The sequence below is a fragment of the Maylandia zebra genome, linkage group LG7, assembly GCF_041146795.1.
Source record: "Maylandia zebra isolate NMK-2024a linkage group LG7, Mzebra_GT3a, whole genome shotgun sequence".
In the NCBI taxonomy this organism is placed as follows: Eukaryota; Metazoa; Chordata; class Actinopteri; order Cichliformes; family Cichlidae; genus Maylandia; species Maylandia zebra.
In genome coordinates this window covers 22,867,009-22,890,986 of record NC_135173.1, presented here as the reverse complement: position 1 = coordinate 22,890,986, position 23,978 = coordinate 22,867,009, and the positions used below count along the sequence as shown (strand labels likewise).

Genomic DNA, 23,978 nt, shown 5'->3' with positions numbered 1-23,978 from the left:
CACTAACTGCATGTCCTTCGACTGTGGGAGGAAGCCGGAGTACTGGAGGAGAACCCACGCAAACACGGAGAGAAGATGCAAACTCCGGACTGATGGTGGAATTCTTGCTGTGTGGCAACAGTGCTAACCACCGTGCTGCCCCACTAAAAATAGTTTAAATATATTTATACACAAAATACATATTGTAAACTACTATACTTGTAAAGATGAGGGAACATACAAACATATGCTATGATCATTATACTGAGATTTATTGCAGGGAAAAATCAGGAACTTGACTATAAAGAGATGACAATTCTTAATCTGGAAACAACAACAATCCACCGCTGTGAACACTTCCTAACAGCTCTACAAGCACCTGAAGCAACGTGCTAACCTCTTTCATACACCTACAGATCCAGAGTGATATTCACGCAGAGCGTTTGCTGACATCGACCCAGCAGCTAAACCTTGATTTTCACCAGGTAACATAAGCATGAACATGCTTGCAGGATTGTACATTTCTGCTACGCTGTGAGCTTCATGGTAAACAGCCAACTAAGAATAAACAGCTTTGTTATCTCCTCCTTAGGACGATGATTTGCGCAAATACGTTTTAAATCACTTTCAGCGCTTGAAAGTAAAGAGTAAACTTTTCTGGTATTTCTGTAGCTTTCATACAGTTTGTAATTCCTAATAAAGAACGCAGCGGTGCTCAAGTAGTAATCAGTATCAGCTGAGACAGTGGAAAAGGTGTCAGCAGACAAAAAGACAGATCTGTGCATCTGTTCTTACACGGCCGCTCTGGAAAAACATTTTCTTTCCAAACATCAGACTTGAAGCTGCGCAGCTTGAAATATTCAAGTGAAACCTTTCTGGACATGAACTCACTCTTCAAAAACACAGCTCCTTATTTATGACATAAACACAAAAAGATTTATAAGTACAGTATTCTGGCGAACAGGTCCACTTTCCACACTCTCCAAAAACACAAATAAATAACGTCGGCTGTAACTGAGAGTTACCTCACTGTTCATAACTGAGCGATAGTAACTCGGTCTTTGTGCACTCATGGATAGAGTATTGTGTTACCGGAGCGCCGGGGGTAAAGAAAGAGTCGGGAAGCTAAATTAGTGCCCTACATGAACTGTGGATTTGGCAAACTAATTCAATAAAGGAGTGCAGCATTTCCTGTCTTATCTGTGCCTGTCGGGGGGAAGGAAATTTTTGGAGGGAGATGAAGCCACCTAAATTAAGACAATCTTGCCTTCCTGCGAGGCTGCACTATTTCCTCTTTGTCTTCCTGAAATTAAGAAACTGATACCTCTTCTAGCTTAACATGACAGTCTAATATTAGCCCTACGTCTTTCTTTTTCTCCCTTCCTTTCAGGCTTTTCTTCTACTTCCATCTCCCCCATCTGAAAGCTTCATTGCCTTGTTCCTCTTTCTCCTCCCCTCTCTAGCTAAGCTCTCTCTGAGCCCAAGTGCTTCAGACGGTGTTTCACTCGGCAGCAGAAGAAACCTGAGCTATTTTTACACCGATCCCGCAAAAATTTAGTGCCAGTGTGAACAGGAGCCCTGGAACGCTCACCGCATGTAAACCCAAAACCAAAATACATGCGTACAGTGAGCTATACAGTGACACAAGCATACATAAAGACAGTGGGTAAACCCACAGATGCTCAGCCCCTCTCGCCATGCTCGCTATCAAACGTGTCATGACGGTGCAGTGATAGCAGTGTCGCAGCTTTGTTTCATTGAACATAGTAAGTAAACATGAATGTGATGAGGTGGGTGGCACAGAAGAGCCACAACAGTGTTTGACTAGTGTGGGGACATTATTTGTGAGAGAAAGCGAGCTTGAACAAGGCAGTCACACATTTCTTCACGTCGTTTGTTTACAAGGTGAACAAACAAACTGCTGCTGAGGGGATAAGAGTTTTGCCACCCACTTTGCCACCCGGAGGAATCTCTTCCACTGCACGCCTTTGCCTCTGAGGACCATGGAGACGGTCTTTAGGAAGAGTCAAATCTGTCGCCATTACCAGCCTCATCCCGATTTCAGTAAACCTCAAAACTGGGGCACTTGGGAGCCATGCTAACTTGAAAACGATCCTCTCGCTCTACATTATTTAAGCGCGAGATCCTCTCATCTCCCTCCTCCTCCTCCTCCCTTCCTTGACTCTCCTCTTTCTCTATTGTCCTCCCCCTTTCCTTTTTTTTTATCTCCGTCGTTCCACTGTGTGCCTTCGGTGGTGCTGTAGCAGAGTGGGTGGGATAGAGAGAAGATGAAGGCAGAGAGGCAGGGTGCTGCAGCAGAGTGCTTTCATCCACTCTCTGCAGGGCTGTTGCATCAAGGAGAAGTCACACCAAGTGGATGCAGTGATACACCAGAGCCAGGGCACCATAACTGTACGCTACATGCATTTTTAACCTGTCATCGTAACTGCTGGAACGTGTTACTCACAGGCAGACATATTACATATTTCAGTAGCTATAATATGAGTCACATGACATGAACCAGGGAGATGCTGCAGTTATTTCTATTCATTCAGCCAATCTGTTTCCTGCTAATCATACTGAGAGTAAGAGCACAAGCATGCAGACGTTTTTCCACAATACATACTGTCCCCCTTAAAACACACTACAGTTTGTGTTGTCACGTGACTCTGCCCCGTCCATTCTGCCACATGGAAACATCGTATAGGAAAAGTCAAACACTGAGCTGATTGCACAACTCGTGCAGTTCGGACAACATAAAAATGCCGTGTACGTTGTTTGAACGCACTTTTACACAGGCAACATCAAACAAAAAGTCCAAAATGTCCAGCTCTCTTAAGGTCCCACCACAGCATTTCCTCGACTGGGACTTTGATTGGGCCATTGCAGAATCTTGATTCTTTTCTTTCTTATATATCCTGTTATAGATGTGCTGCTGTCTCAGTGTCCTGTCGTGCGACTCTGTTTTGGCAGACTTCAGCTATTAGACAAATAGTCTCACATCTGACTCTTTGGTGTGTACAGAGAAGCTGACATGGCTGATTTATGCCCTGTTGGTGCAAAACAAACCCAAATCATCATCCCTCCACCACCGTGCTTGACTGTTGGTATGCGCTTTACTTGTTTTTTTTGCCAGAAGCAGAAAAATGATATGCCAAGATGATAATATTTGATATACCTGAGACCTGTGGAGCCAGACATGACAGCTAATTTTTTCAGCTTTTTCAACATTGCATGGTTTGACCTGGGAGAATTTGCTGGGACATCCACTCCTGGGAAGATTACACGAGTGAAGGTTTCAGATCAGCAAACTGCCAAAACATCTGCGTTTATAGAGGTGATAGTTGGAACTGGAGATCATTTATCTGAATTTCAGGGGTTGGGCCACACCTTATGCATTCCCCTTCAAATCCTATGCCTCCAGTATATATGCCTTCCTGCACTACAGGATGTTTGTTTTCATTTTCATACCCCACCCTGCCTCCCCCATTCTCAGTTCTCAGACCTCTCATTAATACCTGGGGATCTGCCTGGCTCGCCAGCAGTCCTCACTGAGGCTTACCCTAAATCCCACTCTCACTCCTACATCTACACTTATTCCATATACCTTTCTCTTTCAATAAATGTCTAATCTAATTCTGCTTGTGGTCCCTGCTTGGAAATTATTGCTGTAAAAAAACAAAACAAAACAAAAAAACAGCAACCCAAATGTAAAAGCTGCATCTGAACAACAATAATAATAAGATCTGAAGGACGAAGATCACAGATAACTGGTTAATAAATCCATGTATGAGACATTTGAAGGGGAACATCTCATACTTTCTAAATAAAATGTGGTTGTTTAGGATGTGGTTAAAAAAAACAAACAAGTGAAACCCTAAATAATTTACTGGTGAATCTCAAGCTCATTGTATATGTACAAAGACAATAGAGGCTATCCTATTCTATTCTATTTTATTTGAATAAAGAGAATCTTAAAATAAAGTTGACACAGATTTATGAATAAAATATAATTAGCAGAAACCAAACTGAACACTGCAGACTGAGCAAATTGTCAGAAAATAAAGCAGCTCTGATTCCTTGAATAAAACGGCAGTTTTTAGGTGTATTTAGCACTGGGCACCTTGCTATTTCATCACAGGTTATGGCAGCAGCATCAGTCAACTATGGTCTATTAGATTAAATTAAATATTAAAAATAAATGAAACTTTAATGATGCCCGTGGGGAAAATCAGGTCATTGCACCAGCCGTGAAAAGGATATAGATCAGAGCAGAACAGACAGGCACCACTGAGCAAATACATCAAAGAATTACAACTGGAAAAAGCTTGAAATAGGGCGTATTAGGTTTAGATTTAATATCATAAGCTTTGATTTATATCATTATTATAACTGAAACTGAATGTTATGATTGTTTTCACAATGCTGCGTCTTCTTTGGATTTTATAAAGTTAAAGAAAATCATTAGATTAAACTCTATGTTATGTTGTGCAGCACAAGTGTAAAGGGAAGGCTTGTAGACACAAATATACTGTAGTTTGCCAAATGTCATCAGTGCTGCCTCATTCATACCAAGCAGTAAATACTGCACTGAAACAATACAATACAAACGCAAGCAGGCATGTGCACCATGCACCGACAAACCAAACCAAAGCATCACCTGTCAGCCTCAGTCTGAAAACAAGTTCAAACCTCCACCGGCCACTCCCGGTCTTTTCACGCACCCACCCAGTCCACACACACTCAGCAGAAGGACTCTCAATGGTACAGCTGTACCATTCATCCCTTCATTCATTCATTTATCCACAGCGGCCTACTGGGCTTTGAATGGCTAGACCAAGCATGACTGTACTTCACTTGAAGTATTGGGGTGTCTGGTTTGTTTCAGTGGATTTCAACATCAAAACCTGTTGAAACCTGACAGGTGAGCGTCATGTTCATGTGCTTGTTGTGTAAATCCCTGTTTTGTGACAGCGTACAAAGACAGTGATTAGGACTGCTACTGTCTGAAACTTTCACAATCACCCACACTTACAAACACAGACAAAAACAAGGCAGTGTGTGTTCTCCACAGACCATTAGTGATGACTTCATGCCGATCTGATAACACCACTATTACCCAGCTTGCACAGCAGCTGAACTAAAATCCATCAAACTGAGAGTTAAAATGAAAGCAGACTGATGCCAGTGTCGCTTTCACGGTCAACTCTTTTCAACACAATACTTAAAACTCCAGCAGCTCCTCCCTGCACCCAGACTAGATACGAACACACCACCATTTTCTGGCTGAGAGCCATGGCCTCAGACTTGGAGGTGCTAATCCTCATCTTAACCAGGTTACACCAGTGCGAGCTGGACGTCACGGCCTGATGAAGTCAGCAGGACCACATCATTCGCAAAAAGCTGAGACAAGGGTTAGGGTTATGTTTATGCAATTTGCTGTGCCTGAAATTCAGTCTAATAAACAGAATTAGTGGGGAAAAAAGCAGCCCTGGTGGAGTCCAACTTCCACAGGAATGGGGCTGACTTACTGCCGGCAATGCAAACCAAGCTCTCACTGCAGTCATACAGAAACTGGATTGCCCAAAACAACAGACAAACAACAATAATATCCAAAGTCCAGGCCAAGAGGAATCCTGATTGCTGCCTGGATCACATCATCTGCCTCCTTTCAATGTGGAAGAACAGCAGCTCTACTTTAAACACCTCCTAAATGACTGAACCTTTTTTCTATAAATGAGTTCTGACACTGTTCAGATGAAGCTTTTATTATTTGTGTATATCTGCATTCAAAACGGGCTTTTTTGACATGCAACATTACAAACGCTAGCAGAAAGACATCCTAAGGGCAGGTTTTGCAAACTCTACCACGATGGAACCATCAGGTGACTGTTATATGTAATGTGCATATAAATGTACAAACATTACGGTACAAATGATGCATTTAATGATGCAGTTTCTTCAAACAAATACACAGAAATATTTTTTTTATTTGTAGTGAACCCCGTATGGACGTTACAAAACTTGGTATCCTAGCTAATTTCATTAAGTTTCATGACGACTGAACCAGCAGATGATGATGATTAGATTCAGCAGTACTTATCAAATGTTAGCAAGCTAGCACTCTAAAAAGTGGTTAAATATGCTGAAAATAATACATAAAAATAACACTTTAGCACTGTCATGTTAGCATTTAGCACAGAGCAAAACTACAGAGCTGCTGACATGTAAATGGACTCTCAGCCTGGTTTTAGAAAAAGGACTAAACAAATATACAAGAAGCTCAGGGAAAGATATAGAAACACATTTCTAAAATGTAAAAGCAAAAATCCTAAAAAACACAGAAATCAAGTAGCTAAAACATCATGGAGGCAAACTGTTATTCTCTGTGAGGCTAGAGAACATGTGTTTATCAGTTAGTTTTAGCTAGCAGAAACTCTGTGGGATACTTTGGGTAGTAGAAACTGAAGTTGCTGATGTAAAGCATTAGGACAACTGGGTGCAACAGGATGTTTCTGCTTCTTTGTATGTAGTATCTATTTGTTTAAGGTCCTTTGAAAGGTAAAGAATTCAATAATAATAGTGAAGTAGTCCTTAAACACGCACATTCCTTTAGTTATTTAAATTCAGTGATACGTGCTATAAGAAAAAAGGAAATCAAACACCTGCTAAAAAGTGCTTTCAGACTCACCGAGTCAGTCTGTGACACAGATATGTTTCTCAATAAGGAATGACAGAATTATAAAGAAGAAAAAGCAAGCAGGAGGGTTTGTGGGGAGATTTAAAGTTGTGATTACTGCAGCAGTGACGTGAGCAAAAATGAGCCAGATTTTAGCTGCATGGGGTCTCACCACAAAACCCCCCAAAAAACAAATGGAGCAGCCACAAGAAGCCAGTATCTGCAGCATGTAGTTAGGCAATACCTAAGTTACGGTATCTTTTTGGGTATATATATAAAAATAATAATTAAAAAAATATCTTTATGAAGAAAAGCTTTCCAGGAGTTTAGTGTAAAGCCAGACTTTTTAAAAAAAAATTTCATCCAAAGGAGAATAGCAACAAAAAAAAATTAGATGCTAATTTCCTTGAGGGTATCCCAGCTACTTGTACATGTCATGTTTCCTGTGGTTCCCATTGGCTTTTAGTTATGTTTCAGTGCATGTTAATTGCCCTTTGGTTACTTCCTTCTTCTTTTTTTTTAATAGTTAGCTTTTCTAATGTGTCCTGTTGCAGTTGAACTTCCTGTTTTTGTTCCTTTGTGATCATCTGGCCTGACCTGATTAGGTATGATAGGTAGGATTAGGTAGGTTTGATAGGCGACATCTTGGATTGCGAGGTTGGGGTCAGTGTGGCTGCGCTGATCTTCTGCGGTGGCGTTACAGTTGAAAACTCCACTTAAAATGGATGTAGCCATAGCCGTTTTCTTTCACATGCACGTGCACTTTTTTTTTTTGCACTAGAAACCCGATAATACCCAAAATCTGATTCAGATTACAAAATGACATGTTTTTTGTGTGAACCCTAAAGAAAAAAATAGCACTGTCTCAACTCTGATGAGGCATGTATAGTCTCTATCATGTGTACACTCTTCTGCATTTAAACAAGCACTTTACCTCAATGTTTATTGCAGCTATTAGTTGAATATCCACCTTTAGATAAAAATAACAACTGTTGTGCAGAAACATACCATGCACACCAACTGAACCCACCCCACACATTATTCTCTGACATCTCTCCTTTCTTATGTTTGGTTCTCTGTGTAACACCATATGCTGCTGTTATGCACCAAGGCTACCAATTATTCTGAGGCAAGCCTCCTCCAGAAACTCGCAAACAAAGGCAGAGTTTGTTGTCTTTACAGGCTTAAAATAACTTTTCAAAGGCTGCTTCACAACCGCATGATGCTGGGACAAAAGGTAATGAAAACCAAGCCGACTCGTGCACGTTAGAGGGTGAATGGGGAAGATGTTAATTTTAACAATTGTGGAAGCAGTCTTGAAATGACACTGAGAATCCGCGGATGAAAAAACTGAAGAGATAAACAGATATCTGTATGACAAATTAAAACAAACAACTTTTTTTTCGGGGGCTCAGTTTCCGTCTGATTGATGAAAGTCTAGTTAACGGTTTCAAACAGACAAGATTACAAATGCAGATCTAGTTTGCTCAATAGCCTCCATAAAGCCCAGATGGCCTTGTGTCCAACTAAAGCTGCACTAATGTCAGTAATCTCATCTGGGCCTGATTGCTGTGACACCACATAAGCAGAATCAGATTGAATCAGGCCCGTTTTAACTATCAATTTCCTGTCGTGAGCCTCTCGCTAAATCTATTGGGCGGAGTCGCGGAGAGTCATCAAGAGAAAAAAGACACTGCTGGCAGGGAGGAAGAAGAGGAAATCACCGCCTGGCCATACAGCATTGTGTGAAATATTTGTGTCAGCTATTGTTTTTAAATGGGCACATCCATTCAGTGTTACTGTCCAAAAGACAAAAATACAGATTCCACTGCATGAAATGATAGGTACTTATTATTCTTTGACGCATGCATGTGCACAAGAATCCTTATATGGTCACTGCAGAAGCTCCGCTCACCTGTTTAAAATCACCTGTTAATGAGGGGCAGATAATCAGAAGCAAGTTAGCTTTAAGGGAGAGGAAAACGAGCTAAAACAACTTGTTGTTAAGGCCGAGTATGAAGTAAATAAGGCTTATTTTGAACTGCGAATCATGCAAAGCTATTCTAGCAGAGTTCAAAGATAAAAATGAGCAGAATAAAAACAGGATCCTATAAGCTAATAAAAGATGACAAAGAAAAAAAATTCTCAGGATGCAGAAAGGAGCAGCGAGAAAAGGAAAAAAAACTTGGCTGATGATATTACGCTGAACCTTGTCCAGGTCAACTATATGTCTACAGAGCATTTGAGTACACTGTGTACAGCTGTCTGAGGGGATAAATGCTGTACTGAGCTTCCTGAGAAAGGAAAGCAGGAATGCTCCAGAGAAAGAGTGCATGAGAGGGAGATGAGGATAATCCAGTGAGCAGATGTTTGGGAGCACATCGAAGAGTGCTCGCTGCCCAGAGGATACCGATTATAAGCGGATGGAAGCGCTAACAGGAACGCTTGGGAGCCAAGGTGGGCTACACGATTAGCCAACGCACACCTGCTAAGGCTAGCCAGAGTGCGATCCTGAGATGTAAAAGGTAGCCGTTGTTGTTAAAGCACATGTAATGAGAGAATTTCACAGAAGTAGCCACTGGCAAAAGAAACACTCCAGATGTCACACAGAGAAGACTCCAGACATGTGAGAGTGGACGGAGCTTTGCTTTGTACTTCTTCACCATTTAATCAAGAGGAAATAGCTCATTTAGTTAAAACTCTAGCATGCGCTAAAGATGAAGGAGAGGTAATGTGACCAGTGAGTGAGGGTGGGACAGCAGCACAGAGGAGAGCACTGTGCAGTAAAACCAGCCTGTCCTCTGCACTAGAGCAGCTCTGGCAGTACAGAGCTTTCCGATGTCTCATTGTGATTTAAAGACCAAGGACACAGTCAGTCATGAGTGAACATCTCCTATTCCCCAGCTCCTGGGAGAATAGAACATGTTCTGACAGGCACCTCTCCGGTGCACAGAGGTTAGCGCTGCACACGCCATGCAGAATAGTACACACACACAGAGCAGCGGTGCCCTCATTCAAGCAGAATAAAAACAGCACCTCCTGCAATACGCACGCATCTTGAGCGATGGTGCTATAATCCATGCATCCTCTATCAAGCTGCCAGCCTTATAACAGGCCTTGCAGTTCTCACCTGGTTTGTGAGGTTCAGTGGGTTCACCCCCAGCAGCTGTGGCACCATTGCCGTACTGTAAATGTGTCCATATGCCCGGGGAGTACGTGCCGTTTTAACCCAGGTAGCTGTCTCCAATCCCAGTTTTGGTGGTGCTGGATAGGAGCACCGGACAGGTCCTCAAGCCATTTCACACTCATACTTAATGACGCACGCTCCTTTGAACCCACGTTTTGTTTTGTATCAGAGTGCTGAGGTACTACCTGGAGCCATCCATCAGCCACAGGAGACAGAGCCTTTCCCTGAGGGCCTGGTTAAGAGCGGGGGGGGGGCATCTGGATGGGAACCATCTGGTGAAGGGGGAGTTTGTTCTGCTACTCCTGCAGCAGGCAGGCAGGCAGGTCTGCCGGCCACACCACCAGAACAAAGGCAAGCTGTAATGTGGTCCCCGCGGCCGAGGCGGGGGAGCTCTGTCTGCCTGCCTCCCCAGACAGAGCAGCACACAGCTGGGGTCAGTCTCAAAGCCTCACCTGGCCTTCAGGACGGATTTAAGATGCAGACGTCTGCTCGTCATGCGAGAGACTGCTTCACTTTCATGGATTGCCTCCGCTCTTCACATGACAGTAACTCAAACACTAAGATTTTAATGACTCACTTTCTCTACCGCTTAGTTGTGGAGGACACAGCCGGCAGCCTTTCAGAAATCCCGTCCTTCAGTCAGATGACGACTCGATATTATTTACCGAATGTGCATGTTTTCCAAATGTGGCACACAGAACGGCTGCTCCACATACACAAAGCTTTTGGGAAACTGAATCTTTTTAGTTATTTATTTACTTTTTGCTTAAATGTATGGCTCTGCACAAAAGTCTGTCCAGCTTACGTGAAAGTGAAGGATTTTTTTCATCATCACTCAGTTTCCCTTCCTGCCTCTAAATGACTGATAATCCAACATAATGTCAGTGGCCTCTTTATTTTCAGCAAGCCTCTGGGTTTGATCTGATCTCACAATCAAACAGTCAAATAATAGTCAAATTTCACCTCCTGTGTATCAGCTCTCCGAAACTTAATAGGCTGCAGGGGACCAAAAAAAAGAACATCTCATCTGATATTACCTGACTGCACAACTACAACTGGACTGCTAGACACAGACGGACACTGGAAGCCAAGTCCTTCCCATCAGCCTGCCAGCTGTCTTCCCGTCAGCGCTCTCCCGCTGTACGCTCATATCTCTGCCGTCGCCTGCCTCTGAACGCCGCTCAAATTACACACGACGGCAGTTATTGGACATCTGCGGCGCATTATTAAAGGCTTTTACGCGACGAGAAAAGTTTCCAGTGGACGATGACAGCATATCATGAATACTTGGATTTGACCGCTGGCGTGATGCAAGGAAGACAGTCATTGTTAGTCATGTGTCTGCACTGCTGTATTTCTGAGACGCATCACACAGAGGCTACAGAGGCTGCACTGTAGCCACAAAAAAAAAGAAAAAGGTCACAAGACTGAACCCCTGCAGCGGCTGATGCAGCAGCCGATGAAGAGCTGAGTGGTCATCAGTCACTAGAAATAAAGCTGTGTGAGTCTTTAAGCCTTTAAAACCACACACACACGCACACGCACACACACACACACACACACACACACACACACACACACACACACACACAGTGTCCTTGAGAAGGGGGTAAAGTCAGGCACAGCCTCTTCACTCACTGCAGCGTGCTTTACCTTGAGCAAAGGTGAACAATCAGGTCACTGTGATGCAGAAAAATGCACAAATATGTGCAACAGGGTTGGCTATTAGATCAGCCCAAACTTCCAAAGATCTCCAGCCAAAAAATACAAATCTTCACTTAGGTTCTAACAGGAATCATCACAGCGTCGCACTGAGTCCCGACAACAGCAGTTACTTAGCTTAATGAGGAAAAAAAGCGTTCACGCAGCCAGAAGTAGCCGAGCATGTCAGTGCAGGGGCGCAGACAACTTTCAGACGAAGTGCAGACGGCATACTAATCCACGGATTTAATACGAGTAAACAGAATAGTATAAACAGAGTACTCGAAACAATAGAAAGTCTTTGGACAGACAGTGTCATCGGCAGTGAATATGAACTTCAAACCAAAAGAAATGAGGACAGATTTGGGCGTTATCTGCCTGCAAATACTGTGATATTTGACTACGCAAAAGGCCAGTTACACGACAGCCCATTAGGAGGTTCAAATAAACTCCAAAGCTACCCCAGCAGGCCGCTGTAATCTTTTCGTATGTTTGGAGCCAAGTATTTTGGTGCTTTTCTCTTACTATTTTTCCTGTGCCCTTGTTTTGCAGGAATGTCTTGTGTGCATGAACACATCTGCCGAGGTGTGCAAAAGTACAGTCCTCCACACTGACTCAACAAATGACTAACACGCGTATAGCTTTTGTCTCCACTGTTGTTAACCTAGGAATTTCACAGTAGCCTCCATGTACCAAGAGCAAGCCACAAGCTCAAGCTGCACCAAGTGTGGCTATTTTATTGTTTTACCTTCACGCTGACTAAAAGCCCACTTTGTCTCATTTCCCTGAGCACAGGAAGAAGCTTTCACTGTTACAGCTTGAAAACTGAAGGAAATAATCCCAGCCTGGATCCTTCACGGCCCACCTGGTGTTTCCATTTAAATCTCCTTTTAATTTTGTCAATCAAACGTATACGGGAAGGCCTGAGATTTAATATAATTGATTTAAAATATTTATAAGGAACAAGGTTTAAAAAGTAATTTTTCACTCATCTGCAGGTTGCCCCCCCTCCCTCCATTCATCCAGTTGGCAGTAAGCCTCTTACACCAATCCAAAAAAGAATGATTTATCTAAGGCTACGGGCTTTTATACAAATGTTGTCAAATCAAGGCCCAACCGCAGCATCTTCTGCCAGCGAGAGATATCTCATCCTGCAGTGTTTTCTTTCTTCTTCCAGACCTCTTCCTGACATTAATGTAAAACTCTGGTAGTTTAGTAGATACATCTATTGTGTCAGGCTTTACTAAAGTATCACGTTCACCAGATCTTCAAAAAACACTTGACCTCTGACTTTGATCTGAGGAAAAAGATTCATGCTTGCCTGAGATTTTTAGTAGATGCATCTAGTTAGCGTGGGTGACAACAATACAGTATACAAACTGGCAGATAGAAATACCGTAATTGTCGGGCTATAAGCCGCTACTTTTTGCACAAGCTTTGAACAATGCGGCTTTTAGTCAGGTGCGGCTTTTCTATGGATTGTCCGTGATTTTTGTCATATCGTAAGACGATTTGTTTTGTTTGTTCCGCTGTTGTACGGCACTACGTTGCCTGGCGGAAGGGCATGTGATCAGACACACAGTATTGGGGTTCAAGAATGGCATGTTGGTCACATGTCCGTCCGCCAGGCAACGTAGTGCCGGTCGAAGTAGCGCGAAAAACAAACTTCAAAGTAGCGCTACGCGTTCAGTGGGAGGCGTGGATGACGAGCGGCGATAAACTTGCGAAAAGCAAGTTATGCCCAACTCCACCAGTGGATTCTGACAGCGTGGAAAAGTGTTAAAAAATCCATGATCACCAACGGATTTCGAAGGGCTGGACTGCTGCATGATGGAGAGGAGGACACCGCCACGGCCCTTCAGAGGGTGTTCGACTCTGACACTGACAGCGAGGATTTCTTTGGTTTTGAAAGTGACAACGAAGGAAAGAAGCGGAGAGTGGATGACGAAGCCATCCTGAGCCTGTTGGTATCAGACACTGGAGGAGAGGACTTTGGTGGTTTTAGTGGGCAGGAAGAAGAGAAAGATGATGGTGAATGACTGACTTTTCTTCTTGTTAAAGCCGTGTCACTGCACCTGAGCCTAAAAGGTAGGCCGAATCTATTTTTCTGGTGTGCTGTAGGTTATTGTTATATACTACATTTGTTACTCATTTATGAAGCACAGTACATGTTTCGTACTTGTAATTACCGCTACTTGTACATATACCCTAAAAAGTTATGCAAATATGTACCCATAACTTGTTTTTCAAAATATTAATAAAAAGGGATGTCTCCAAGAAGCCATCTTTTTCCTGACAATTCCCTTTGTGCATATTCTCTTACATATGATAAGTCAACATTGAAACACCTGTGGCTTTTAGTCAGGTGTGGCTAATGTATGTACAAAACAGGATTTTCCCCTGATTTTAGCTTGTGCGGCTAATATTTGGGTGCGCTTTGTAGTCCGGAAAATACGGTACCAAAGAACTGTGTTTTGTTAGCCTTGCCAGGGCAATTTAGATGTAAAACAAACAAAAGAATCGAATGTCATCAAAGGCCTTCAAGGAATTTATCAGAAGAATACCAAAAAACTGATTCGATGCATTTTTTGTTATTTTCATCTTAATACATTTGAAAATCCCCAACGTCTGGGAGAATCACATCATAGTCCAACAGTCAGCATGACTTATTAAACAGTGTTACAGGAATACAACAAAAAGCGTTGCATTCAGTCTTGACACACAAAGTCAAGGTAATAGTGTTGTTTATATTCAAATACCATTACACTTTTATAGACTACTTATAAAAGTCAGATGAAGCCACAGTGATGTGAGCCTCTGGTCAGCAAAGTCACGTTTTTTGTGCTGTCCAAAAATCAGTTGAGGTAGGATCTTCTAGCTTCATATGGCTCTTTTGCATGTTTCCACTGATTCTACATTCAACAATTTGGAAACTGAAATGAAAAATTTAACCTAGACACCAAATTTGGGAGAAAAAAAAACAAAGCTGAAAAAGTATCACAGCTTCTGTCTGCTCTACCTCTTAATTTTGCTGAACCTTAGTGTTGGTGGTAAGCATGGATGTATACACTTAAATGTCTAGGCTTAAGTTCCTCTAACTGTGTACTTCAACTCCAAAAAAGAAAAAAGTTGTACATTTCCTCAAAAACAGCTCTTTGGATAGTAAAGATTACCAACCCAAGGTAGTCCCACCGTGTGACATACCCTACTTCATTTGGATTTTTTTTAATCAAGGTCTTTTATTGAAAGAGATTTAATAAAAGTACCATTACAAACAACAAATCAAACATACAAGCGGTTAATGCGGTTATGGCGTTAACATCATTTTACCAAGATTAACGCTGACAGCACTAATTTTAATATTTTGGTGTCAACCAGCAAACTCTCTACCTAAATTAATGCAATCATTTGAATACTTTGGTCGATTATCGAGTTATGATGAGTAAAATACAACTGCTTAAATACAATTATAATCCATCAGAAGAAATTAAAAATAAGTATCATTTAGCATGGCAAACAGAGTAAAAATATTTGGGAGTTATAACACCTAAGGATCTCGCAGTTTCTAAGTTTATATTTGAGAATAGATTCGATTAAAATGAATATACTGCCAAATTATTATATTTATTTCAAACATTGCCAATGGAAATAAGCCAGAAACAATTTAATGAATGGGATAAAATGTTGTCAAGATACATAGCAAGGTAAAAGACTCCGAATTAGATTTAAAACCTTACAACTGGATAAAGGAAAAGGGGGATGGGGCCTTCCTTCTCTCAAGGATTATTATTGGGCAGCACAATTAAGGCCTATGATATGCTGGTGTAATCCTTCATATGATGCTCAGTGGAAAGGCATTGAGGAGGGTCTGACCTCCATTCCCTTACAAGCTATTATAGCAGACAGTAGCCCGCAAGATTTAATAAACACTATTTAAATGGATCAAGCTGACTTTTAGTTTGGGAAATAATAATAAAAGAGCATAAAGGATTGGTGACTTTGCACATGCTAATGGAGGAATGTAGACTTCTTCGTTTTGAAAAGGTTAAAGAAAAATATTCATTAGAAACACAGGATTTTTAAAGATACCTACAGATGCGGCATTTTGTCAGCAAAAAGGTAAAATCTAAGTCTGAATTAAGCAAACTGCTGTTACACTTATTTAAAAGGGCATACAGCGCAACTAAAGATAGAGGCATCATCTCAGGCCTGTATAAAGGGTTAATAAACATGAAATCACACTCGACCCTATATATTAAAACTAAATGGGAAATGGAGGGAGCAATAGATATAACGGAGGAAGAGTGGACAACAATATGGATAATATGGACATATTATCCATATTGTTATTGGAAAAGCCTGATAAGATATTTTATTGCACCTTACCAAAAATCTCACTATGACAGTAACCCTCCCGTTTGCTGGAGAAATTGTGGAAACACGAATGCAAATCGTTATCATATTTTCTGGGACTGTGATGCTATTAAAGCTTATTGGAAGGGAACACATGTAGCAATACAAGGGATATTTGGAAGATATTTGCCTTTAGAAAGAAAAACTTTATTTTTTGGACTCATCCCAGAATGATGGACAAAGAACGATAAATATTTGTTTAATATTTTATTGGTGGCAGGCAAAAAAGCCCTCATAAAAAAATGGCTTTCATGTGAGAGCCCAACTATGAACATGTGGATGGAGGTCACAGTGGATATTTACAGGATGGAGAAAATGACAGTGGATGTGAAATAAAAGAGGGACCTGTGTGTATCACGTTGGAAGAAATGGATGAACTATATAATAACACGCAGGCCAGATTTTGACTCGTTAATCTTAGTTAAGATATTATTTATATTACTGGTAATTAAATCTCACTCCCTAACTGTTTATGCTTTTTTGTTTTGTTTTGATTTTTTTCCTTCTTCGGTCACAGGTGTAATGGGGAGTGACAGTTGGTTTAAATAAGCTTTTCAAAGGTGCTTGGAATTGTTAAAATATAAACTAGCCAAGTGGGAGCCCAGTCCAACACGTCTTACTCCAATGTCGGCTCACTAGCGCCCCCTTATTTTAATTTTTCACTCTAAAGGGGACCGCAACATGAGTAAGATGTTGTATTAAATAAAACTTTAAACCATTAACTGAAAACATAAGTTTATTAGTACAGTGTTTACTGAAGTCACAGATCAAAGGAGCTGAAATCAGCTTTCACACAGATTTTTTTTCGCAATCGGACTTCTTTTTGAAACCAGAGCAGTCGCCCCCTGCTGGCAAATGCTGGAAAGAATAAATTTTAAGAAACATCTGCATGGGCTTTGCTTTTAATCCAGGAAGAAAACATTTAACAAACAGTAACAGATTTACACATCAGTTTGTTTTATCTGTAAATAGAGCTGGGCGATATGAGATTTTTTCATATCACGATATGTTTTTTTCATTTCAGGCGATAACGATATCTATCACGATATAAGCCAAATAACTATATTTGTAAGATTTAAATGTGCCGTTGCTCACAAGTAAAATGTGAAATAATCAGCAGCTTGTTTTTATTTAAATATTTATTTCCCATAATAAGTTCAACAGGGTAGATGTACTTAAGGAACATGAGACTTTTTCAGATAAATAAAGGCAAATATTGCAAACTACACAAAAGGCAGCCGCTAAAGCGTTTAAGTTTCAAAATAGAACAAACAAAACAGACTAAATTGTCAATTCCACTTAGAAACAAAATATTAATTCTAAAAATAAATCTTAGTTTGTTTTACAGAAGAACAGACAAAACTGACTAACTTTTGTCAATATCAAATAAACTGAGAACTAAAAGGAAATTCTCAATCTCTCCTTGTTGTATAGCTTAGCTTTTCAAACAGTTGTAACAGTTACTTTAGTCTGACAAAAGCCGAATGACGAATTAGCGCTTCCAGTCAGAGACTGAGGCTACGTCCACACGTACACGGGTATTTTTGAAAACTGAGATTTTCCGTTTTCGTTTTAAAAAATAATCCCGTCCACACATAAAGGCAGAAATGAAGGAAAACGCTGCTATGAACATGCCAAAGCAGCAGGTGGCGCTAGATTCCTAACCGTGCAGAAATGTTGGCCAATCAGAAGTCTAGAAGCCTCGGTGGGAAAAAGTAAACAAAGCTGGGGCATAGAAGCAGAACCGAGTCGTATGTGTGGAGGGACAGTAACTGTGTGTATATGTAAGCATTTAAACACTGCAGAGAGTAGAATTAACAGTATTGTAGAAATTCATTTCACCGAAACAATAATGTGGCACACAGTGTGACGCATGCACCAGTTTATTGTATTTCCAGACTTGCTTTCGGCACAATTTACAGTGCACGCTACTCTGTTTTTTGTCAGACTTGAAATAGCCGAAATACCTTCACACTACGGAACTTCTATGGCTCTTCTGTTTGACAATCTCTCCGGCATTGGAACCATCATCTGTTTTCTCTTCGGTCACGCTCGGTTGATTTTTCTAGTCGGCACACTCATTTCCTCCATTACGCGCTGGCTGCTTCCCAAACAAACACACGTGCGGCTTGGCACTTGTGCTGTACGTAACAAGTCACGCGACGTGACGCTGCGGCTGTGATTGGTTCGGCTCTGCGCTACCTAATTTGGATTGGCTGACCTTTTTTTTTTTTTTTAAGAGGACAAGAGCGGCGAGGTCTATCGCGATAGCTTAATTTCTCTATCGAGTAAAAGTTATATCGCGATACATATCGTTATCGTTCTATCGCCCAGCTCTATCTGTAAATTGTGAGCTGATATTACGAACACATTAGACAAAAAATAAAAAAATTCTGTAAAAGCTGAAAACTGTTTGAATGCAGCTCTGTTTCCTCCATAATGATATCACAAAATTGCCTTAATGGTTATCACTTTTTTGTCCTTCCTGTTATCATCATTACATCAGCCTTTAAAAATCCCCCATTAGTCAAGCTCTGATTGTGAGGTCAGCACTTCAGCAGCCAGCATGTGGGGATAACACTTAACTGGTCAGTAAATGTATCTGTCAGAACATGTGATGCGTAGATGTGGAAGCTGGGTGGTAAATACACATTAATTTGATTTATTTGGGCTAAAGTCACAGATTGGTCCCAAAGCATTTTTTCAGTCTATACAACAGGCAGCTTTGACTGAGCTCTGGCAGTAATTTATTAGAAAAGTTATGCACTGTATTAGACAGTATCCAATTTACAGGCATGAAGAGGGAAGACGTTCAACAAAAGGGAGATAAAACTACTGAGAACCAAACAGAGTGGCTAGAATTTTAATAGTTCATCTGGACCGGCATGCATTTGAAATCAATCTAAGAAGCTTCTCTGACCTCATATTTTCAGCCTGACTCTGCCTCAGGGGCACATTCAAACCACCACAAAGCCTCAGTGCAGCAGCAGCATCTGACCGAAGCAAATGGTTCTGTAATTGCCATTACAACTTGTGGAAACCAAAGAATGGAACCAAAGCACTCTTGTGCCCTGCCTGCTGGTAAACTTTTTACCCCAGAAATCTGCTTCTCCTTATATTGGGGAGGCGCCGATCTTCCCATTGAAAGGAGAAAACACTCGATGTTTTCCTGCTTTCTCATTTTAAACACATTAAAAGCTATTCTTTGCACGCTGGTTTAATGCCATGTGACACATAACTGCTACCGATTCATCTTTTACACTACATGAAGTGCATAGTTTCTTTTTTTACATGTAATGACACTGCATGCTTCTCTTTCATTGTTTAGCTATAGTGACCCCTCGAGAAATTCAACATTTTTCTTCTTATTTTTCCTGTTACTGTTATGTGTCTTTTGGCCTTCTACCAATGTAAATGCTGTGAGCTCATATTGAGGATGACGAGTGGCAGCTCATCAAATTAGCTGACAAAATCCACCTACTAGCATCTCTAAAATGCTCACTAATCATAATCCGGCTGGTTTAATCTGACATTTCGCCAGTTTACAAGAGTCTGTCAGATTAAAGAAATTAGATAGCCACATGAATTTGTGTGTTCTGAAAGTGACAGAAAAACGATCTTTATGCCATCTTGTTGGTAACACAACAAACTACAGCTGCTGGTATTTAACAGTTTTTAGATGCTGGCCCCTCTGTTGATGAGTTTTTGTTTTCTACCGTTTGAAATCCATCGACAAGAAAAAGATACCAGAAATAAATGACTGATTACTGGTGATCAAAGATGCCGGGGTTTTACCATATTTTTACCGTTTTACCAACGTCCTTTATTTAAATATGTTTAAGACTGGCGACGTGTCCAGGGTGTAACCGGCGCCTCAGCCTATCACAACTAGGATAGGTTTCAGACCCTCTGACTTGGATGAATGTTAAAAGTTGTTACAGTATTTTACTGTAAAGGTGTAGGTTCACACTAAAATGCTGACAGCTCTGGTAGCTAGCATTTTACTTTATATCATGTGATCTTTAAAATGTTGCAATGATTGGACTGAGGACAATTTAAAATGAACATTTAGCATCTATTCATACCTGTTTCAACCTAATTTTTTACTCAGATGAGTTATGAGCAACATAATGTAGCAACAGTAAAACTCATGCTTGCTGTTCAGACAGAAGCACCGACAGTATTTAGAAGTATTTAAGCCAAAAAAGTGTATTAGTGTAAAATCTTTAATCTTTAAACATTCCTAGTGCGCACCTTTTTTGACACACCACAGTCAGACAGGTGATTGATAGGGAAGTAATTACATGGGACACAGTCACAGCCTCCATAATAAAGCACATATGCAGCCAAATAGTATCTACTTCCTCAGAGAGTACTGTAATGTTCCTCTATCTGTGTTATTATTAAACAAAAAGAGCATGTCAGTTTTTGTGGTGATGTCGCCCCCGGCAACTGAGCTCTGACAGGTATTCAGTCAGCCTGCAGATCAAAGCAGTTGTGTGTTGAACCACAGCTATGTGGCTAAAAAAGAAAAAAGCATTTCTGACACGTGTAACATAACCTTCATTCTGTTGGTGCACAAAAACCTCTCAGCCATGTAAGGTACATGAAAACTGTGTTTCTCCAAAGATTTTTTTCTGAAATTTGGAACAAGAATGAGCGTCTCACACATACCAGAAACCTTTATTTTCCCCAAACCAGCTGCAGTAACAGGTTTCTTTCCCCAGAGGCAGCGTGGGGGTCTTTAAAGGTGATTCATGATTTCCAGCTGACAAACCGTATTTCTGACTGAGTGTACAGCAGATTTATTTTACTGTACAGACTTGCACGTGGGATGCATGTGGTGTCAACATGCACAGCTGCATATTGACATGACATCCCCATACATCCTGACAGGAAGCTGTGAGCTGAGGAACAAAATGGCTGCCAGCAAACAACAAACTACGGGTGGGCACATATCCCACACAGAGTCATGTTTAGGCTGAAGAGAACATGCTGCCCTTGAACAGACCATTATTGATTTATAATCCACAGCAGATTAGGCAGCATTCCATTATTTTTCCCCCCGTTCTCCTGTCAATGCAGAGATTGGACAGTGCAGAAAAACAACATATCTAGGTCACACAATAAATATTAAGTATAAGGAGTCATATGTGGTAAAGCTGTTGCTAAATATAGGTTTCCTGCCTGTTAAGGGATTCCAGCTTCAGAGGGACATTTCTATAATCCATTTCATGCCTGGTCTCATGAGCTGACATTCCATCACCAGAGGGGGAAAAAAAATTCCCACTGACTTCTCTACAGATTTCGTTGGCCTTTTTATTTTGGTCACTTCCTTTCTACACACAGGGCGTCTTAATGAACAACATATGAACCATATTCATCTTGAAAACAAGTCAGCTTGAACATTTATGATGTTTTCTGAAGCATTTTGGGTCTGAGTCTTGCTCTAACTATCAAACCTTTCTAGTCTCGATGCCCAAATGAACTGCACAGCTTTACATGAAGTTGACAATAGTGACAAAAAAACGTAGTAAATGCAGTAAAGCTTAAACCCAAATGGGATCTAGACAGAGAGAATGTCTAGATCTATGGATCAGTGGGTGATTTGCAGCCTTGGTCACAAAACACACCCTGCGACACGATTCAGACAACTCTACAAACCAACCAATCAGAGTCAACCATGTAATGAGACAGACGTTATTAGCGAGCACAACATTTGCCAAGCTGCAAAGGGCTGTGGTACCAAATGTCATCAAAAAGAGTAGCAATCCTCTTCAAATCAGACTTTACATGTCGTCAGATACTCATCTTAGACTTATGGGGCATTCCAGTTATTTCAGAAGTCCAATATCGGAACTTAGAGTGACTTCACTCAGTTAGTGCATTCCAACAGTAAAGTTGGAAAAGCAGGGACTCGCTGCAGAGGCAGCTGAAAGTCCACCTGATGAGTGGAATCAGTCACTTATTTTAGAGACATACTGAATAGAATCAGTATGACCCAAAATACTATATTCAAAATTTTGCAAATTTTGCATGTTCCAATTTGAGAAATGAGGATTATCCATAGCATGCTCATTGGCTAATGACTTTTGATTGACAAGTCCTCAGCTAGTGTGGTTTCACTGGTTAACTCAAAGCTTCAAAACAGGACTTAGCTAAGTTATGTATGACATCATGCTAGCTACATCCATCTTTTATGCTGTTTACCTTTTTTTAGTAAAGTTTGTGCAGTGGAAGATGACTGCTAGACTAAGTTTTGTGCCTTTTAAATGAAATCAGACAGTCAGGTATCACAAAAACGCCACTGTTCATTTTAAAAATACACCCATGTGTCCTCCATTGGTCACAAGGCAAAATGCTAACCGCAGTTTAGTTTCTAATTTAGTTCCTTACCTCTAACACAGGCCCCGCTCCCAGGATGATCTGCTCCACCCCACTGGCAAAGCCCTTCTGGCTGAGAGCTGTCAGGTGATGGATGAGGAAGTTGGTGCTTTGGGTCTTCCCAGATCCACTTTCACCAGAAATCACTATGCACTGGTTCTTCCGCCGCTGCAACATGGCATGATACGCCACATCTGCCACAGCATAAATGTGGGGCTCCAGCTTCCCCAGCGTGTGGTTGTCGTACATTTTGACATATTTGGGATTATAGATTGGCAGGAACTGGAAGGGGTTAATCACGATAAGAATACTCCCAACATAAGTGTAGATCTTCTCCTGGCGGAAGCGTGCACGGAGGCTCTCCAAAAGGGCGCGCTCCGTTAGCTCCGGGAGAGCACACAGGTCACAAGGTGGGTCGCTCCCTGCAGGCTGGGGGAGGAAACCCCGTTCGACCATGCGCCTTCGTTCCTCAGTCACCCGCAGCCACATTTGCAGGCTGCCCCCGTAATGAATAGATCCATCCAGGTTTTTCTCCCGCAGGAGGAAGCGGTAATCCTCGCCACTGCACAAGCCACTACGGTTTTCCAGGGCGGTTCTTGGCCACAGCATCATCCGCTGAACCGGGCAGTCGCTGGGATTGAGGATCCACTCTTCCCCACCGAACTCCTTCACCTCGGCCAACACGTAGCATTTGGTACGGTCCAGGTGTAACCGTTCGATGAGGCACTCGATGGCTTCAGCAGCAGTGGTGTTCTTGCGGGCGGTGACGGGGCAGTAGATGGTGCCCTCAGCCAGGGAGCCCGGATAGACGCGCAGGGTGAACTCCTGGTCCTCCAGGCGCCGCCGCATGCTGCCACTAATGGTGGCCATATTGGCGCTGCCGGTGTAGCTGCAGCCGCCATCTTGTAGGCTCATGGCGGCGCAGCAGGTCCCATCAGCAAGCTGCTCTCAGGGACCAAGGGACTGACTCAGGACATCCCAACTAGAGGAGGGAGAGAGAGAAAGATGGAGGCGGTTAAGACATTTTTGGTTTCAGACATCAGTTCATGCCCTCACAGCGTCAAACACTTCCAAGTACATTGAGTCACAACGGGGTCATCAGAGTCAGGGCGACACAGTAGTCCGACTCAATGGGCTTTCTGTTTCGTATCGTAAAGGGAACCACTATGAGAGCCGCCACAAAAGAAGAGCAAGAGCCCGATGCTAAGGGAGAGTCGAGAACTGATAGTGGGCTGATAGTTATTCAAAACAATGAGGAACAGTAGCTGCTGCATGAATTTAAAGGCTACTGGCCACAGCTTATCAGAGCCACATACACTCTGTGTGTGTGTGTGTGTGTGTAGGTGTGTGTGCGTGTGTGTGATAATCCAAGTACTGTAGCTGTGTGCCAAGATTAACAGCTGCCACCTTCCACACAAAAGTGGCTGTAATGAGAGCACAATGGTGCAATTCACCACTTCCCTGTTGATAGTGGACACAGGACTCCATTCTCCCTCTCAATCTTTCACACACACAAACTTCAAATGTCACACTTGAAAATTTAAAGTGCTCTTCCATCGATTAATGATTTTGGGAGACAAACCGCTTTTAAATTCAATTGCACAAACAACAATACTGTATATTGTGTCTGGGACA

At 41.7% G+C, this 23,978-nt stretch overlaps 1 protein-coding gene across 15 annotated transcripts in view; it reads right to left on the bottom strand.

Moving 5' to 3' along the window:
• Nucleotides 1-23,978, bottom strand: part of LOC101468913 (unconventional myosin-IXAb) — a 153,653-nt gene that overhangs the window by 90,279 nt on the left and 39,396 nt on the right. For all 15 annotated transcript variants that reach the window (XM_076886077.1, XM_076886076.1, XM_076886075.1 and 12 more), the window contains exon 2: nt 22,356-23,325. In XM_076886077.1, the coding sequence (XP_076742192.1) occupies nt 22,356-23,258 (903 nt within the window). In that variant the 5' untranslated portion in view covers nt 23,259-23,325. The remainder of the gene's footprint in view (nt 1-22,355; nt 23,326-23,978) is intronic.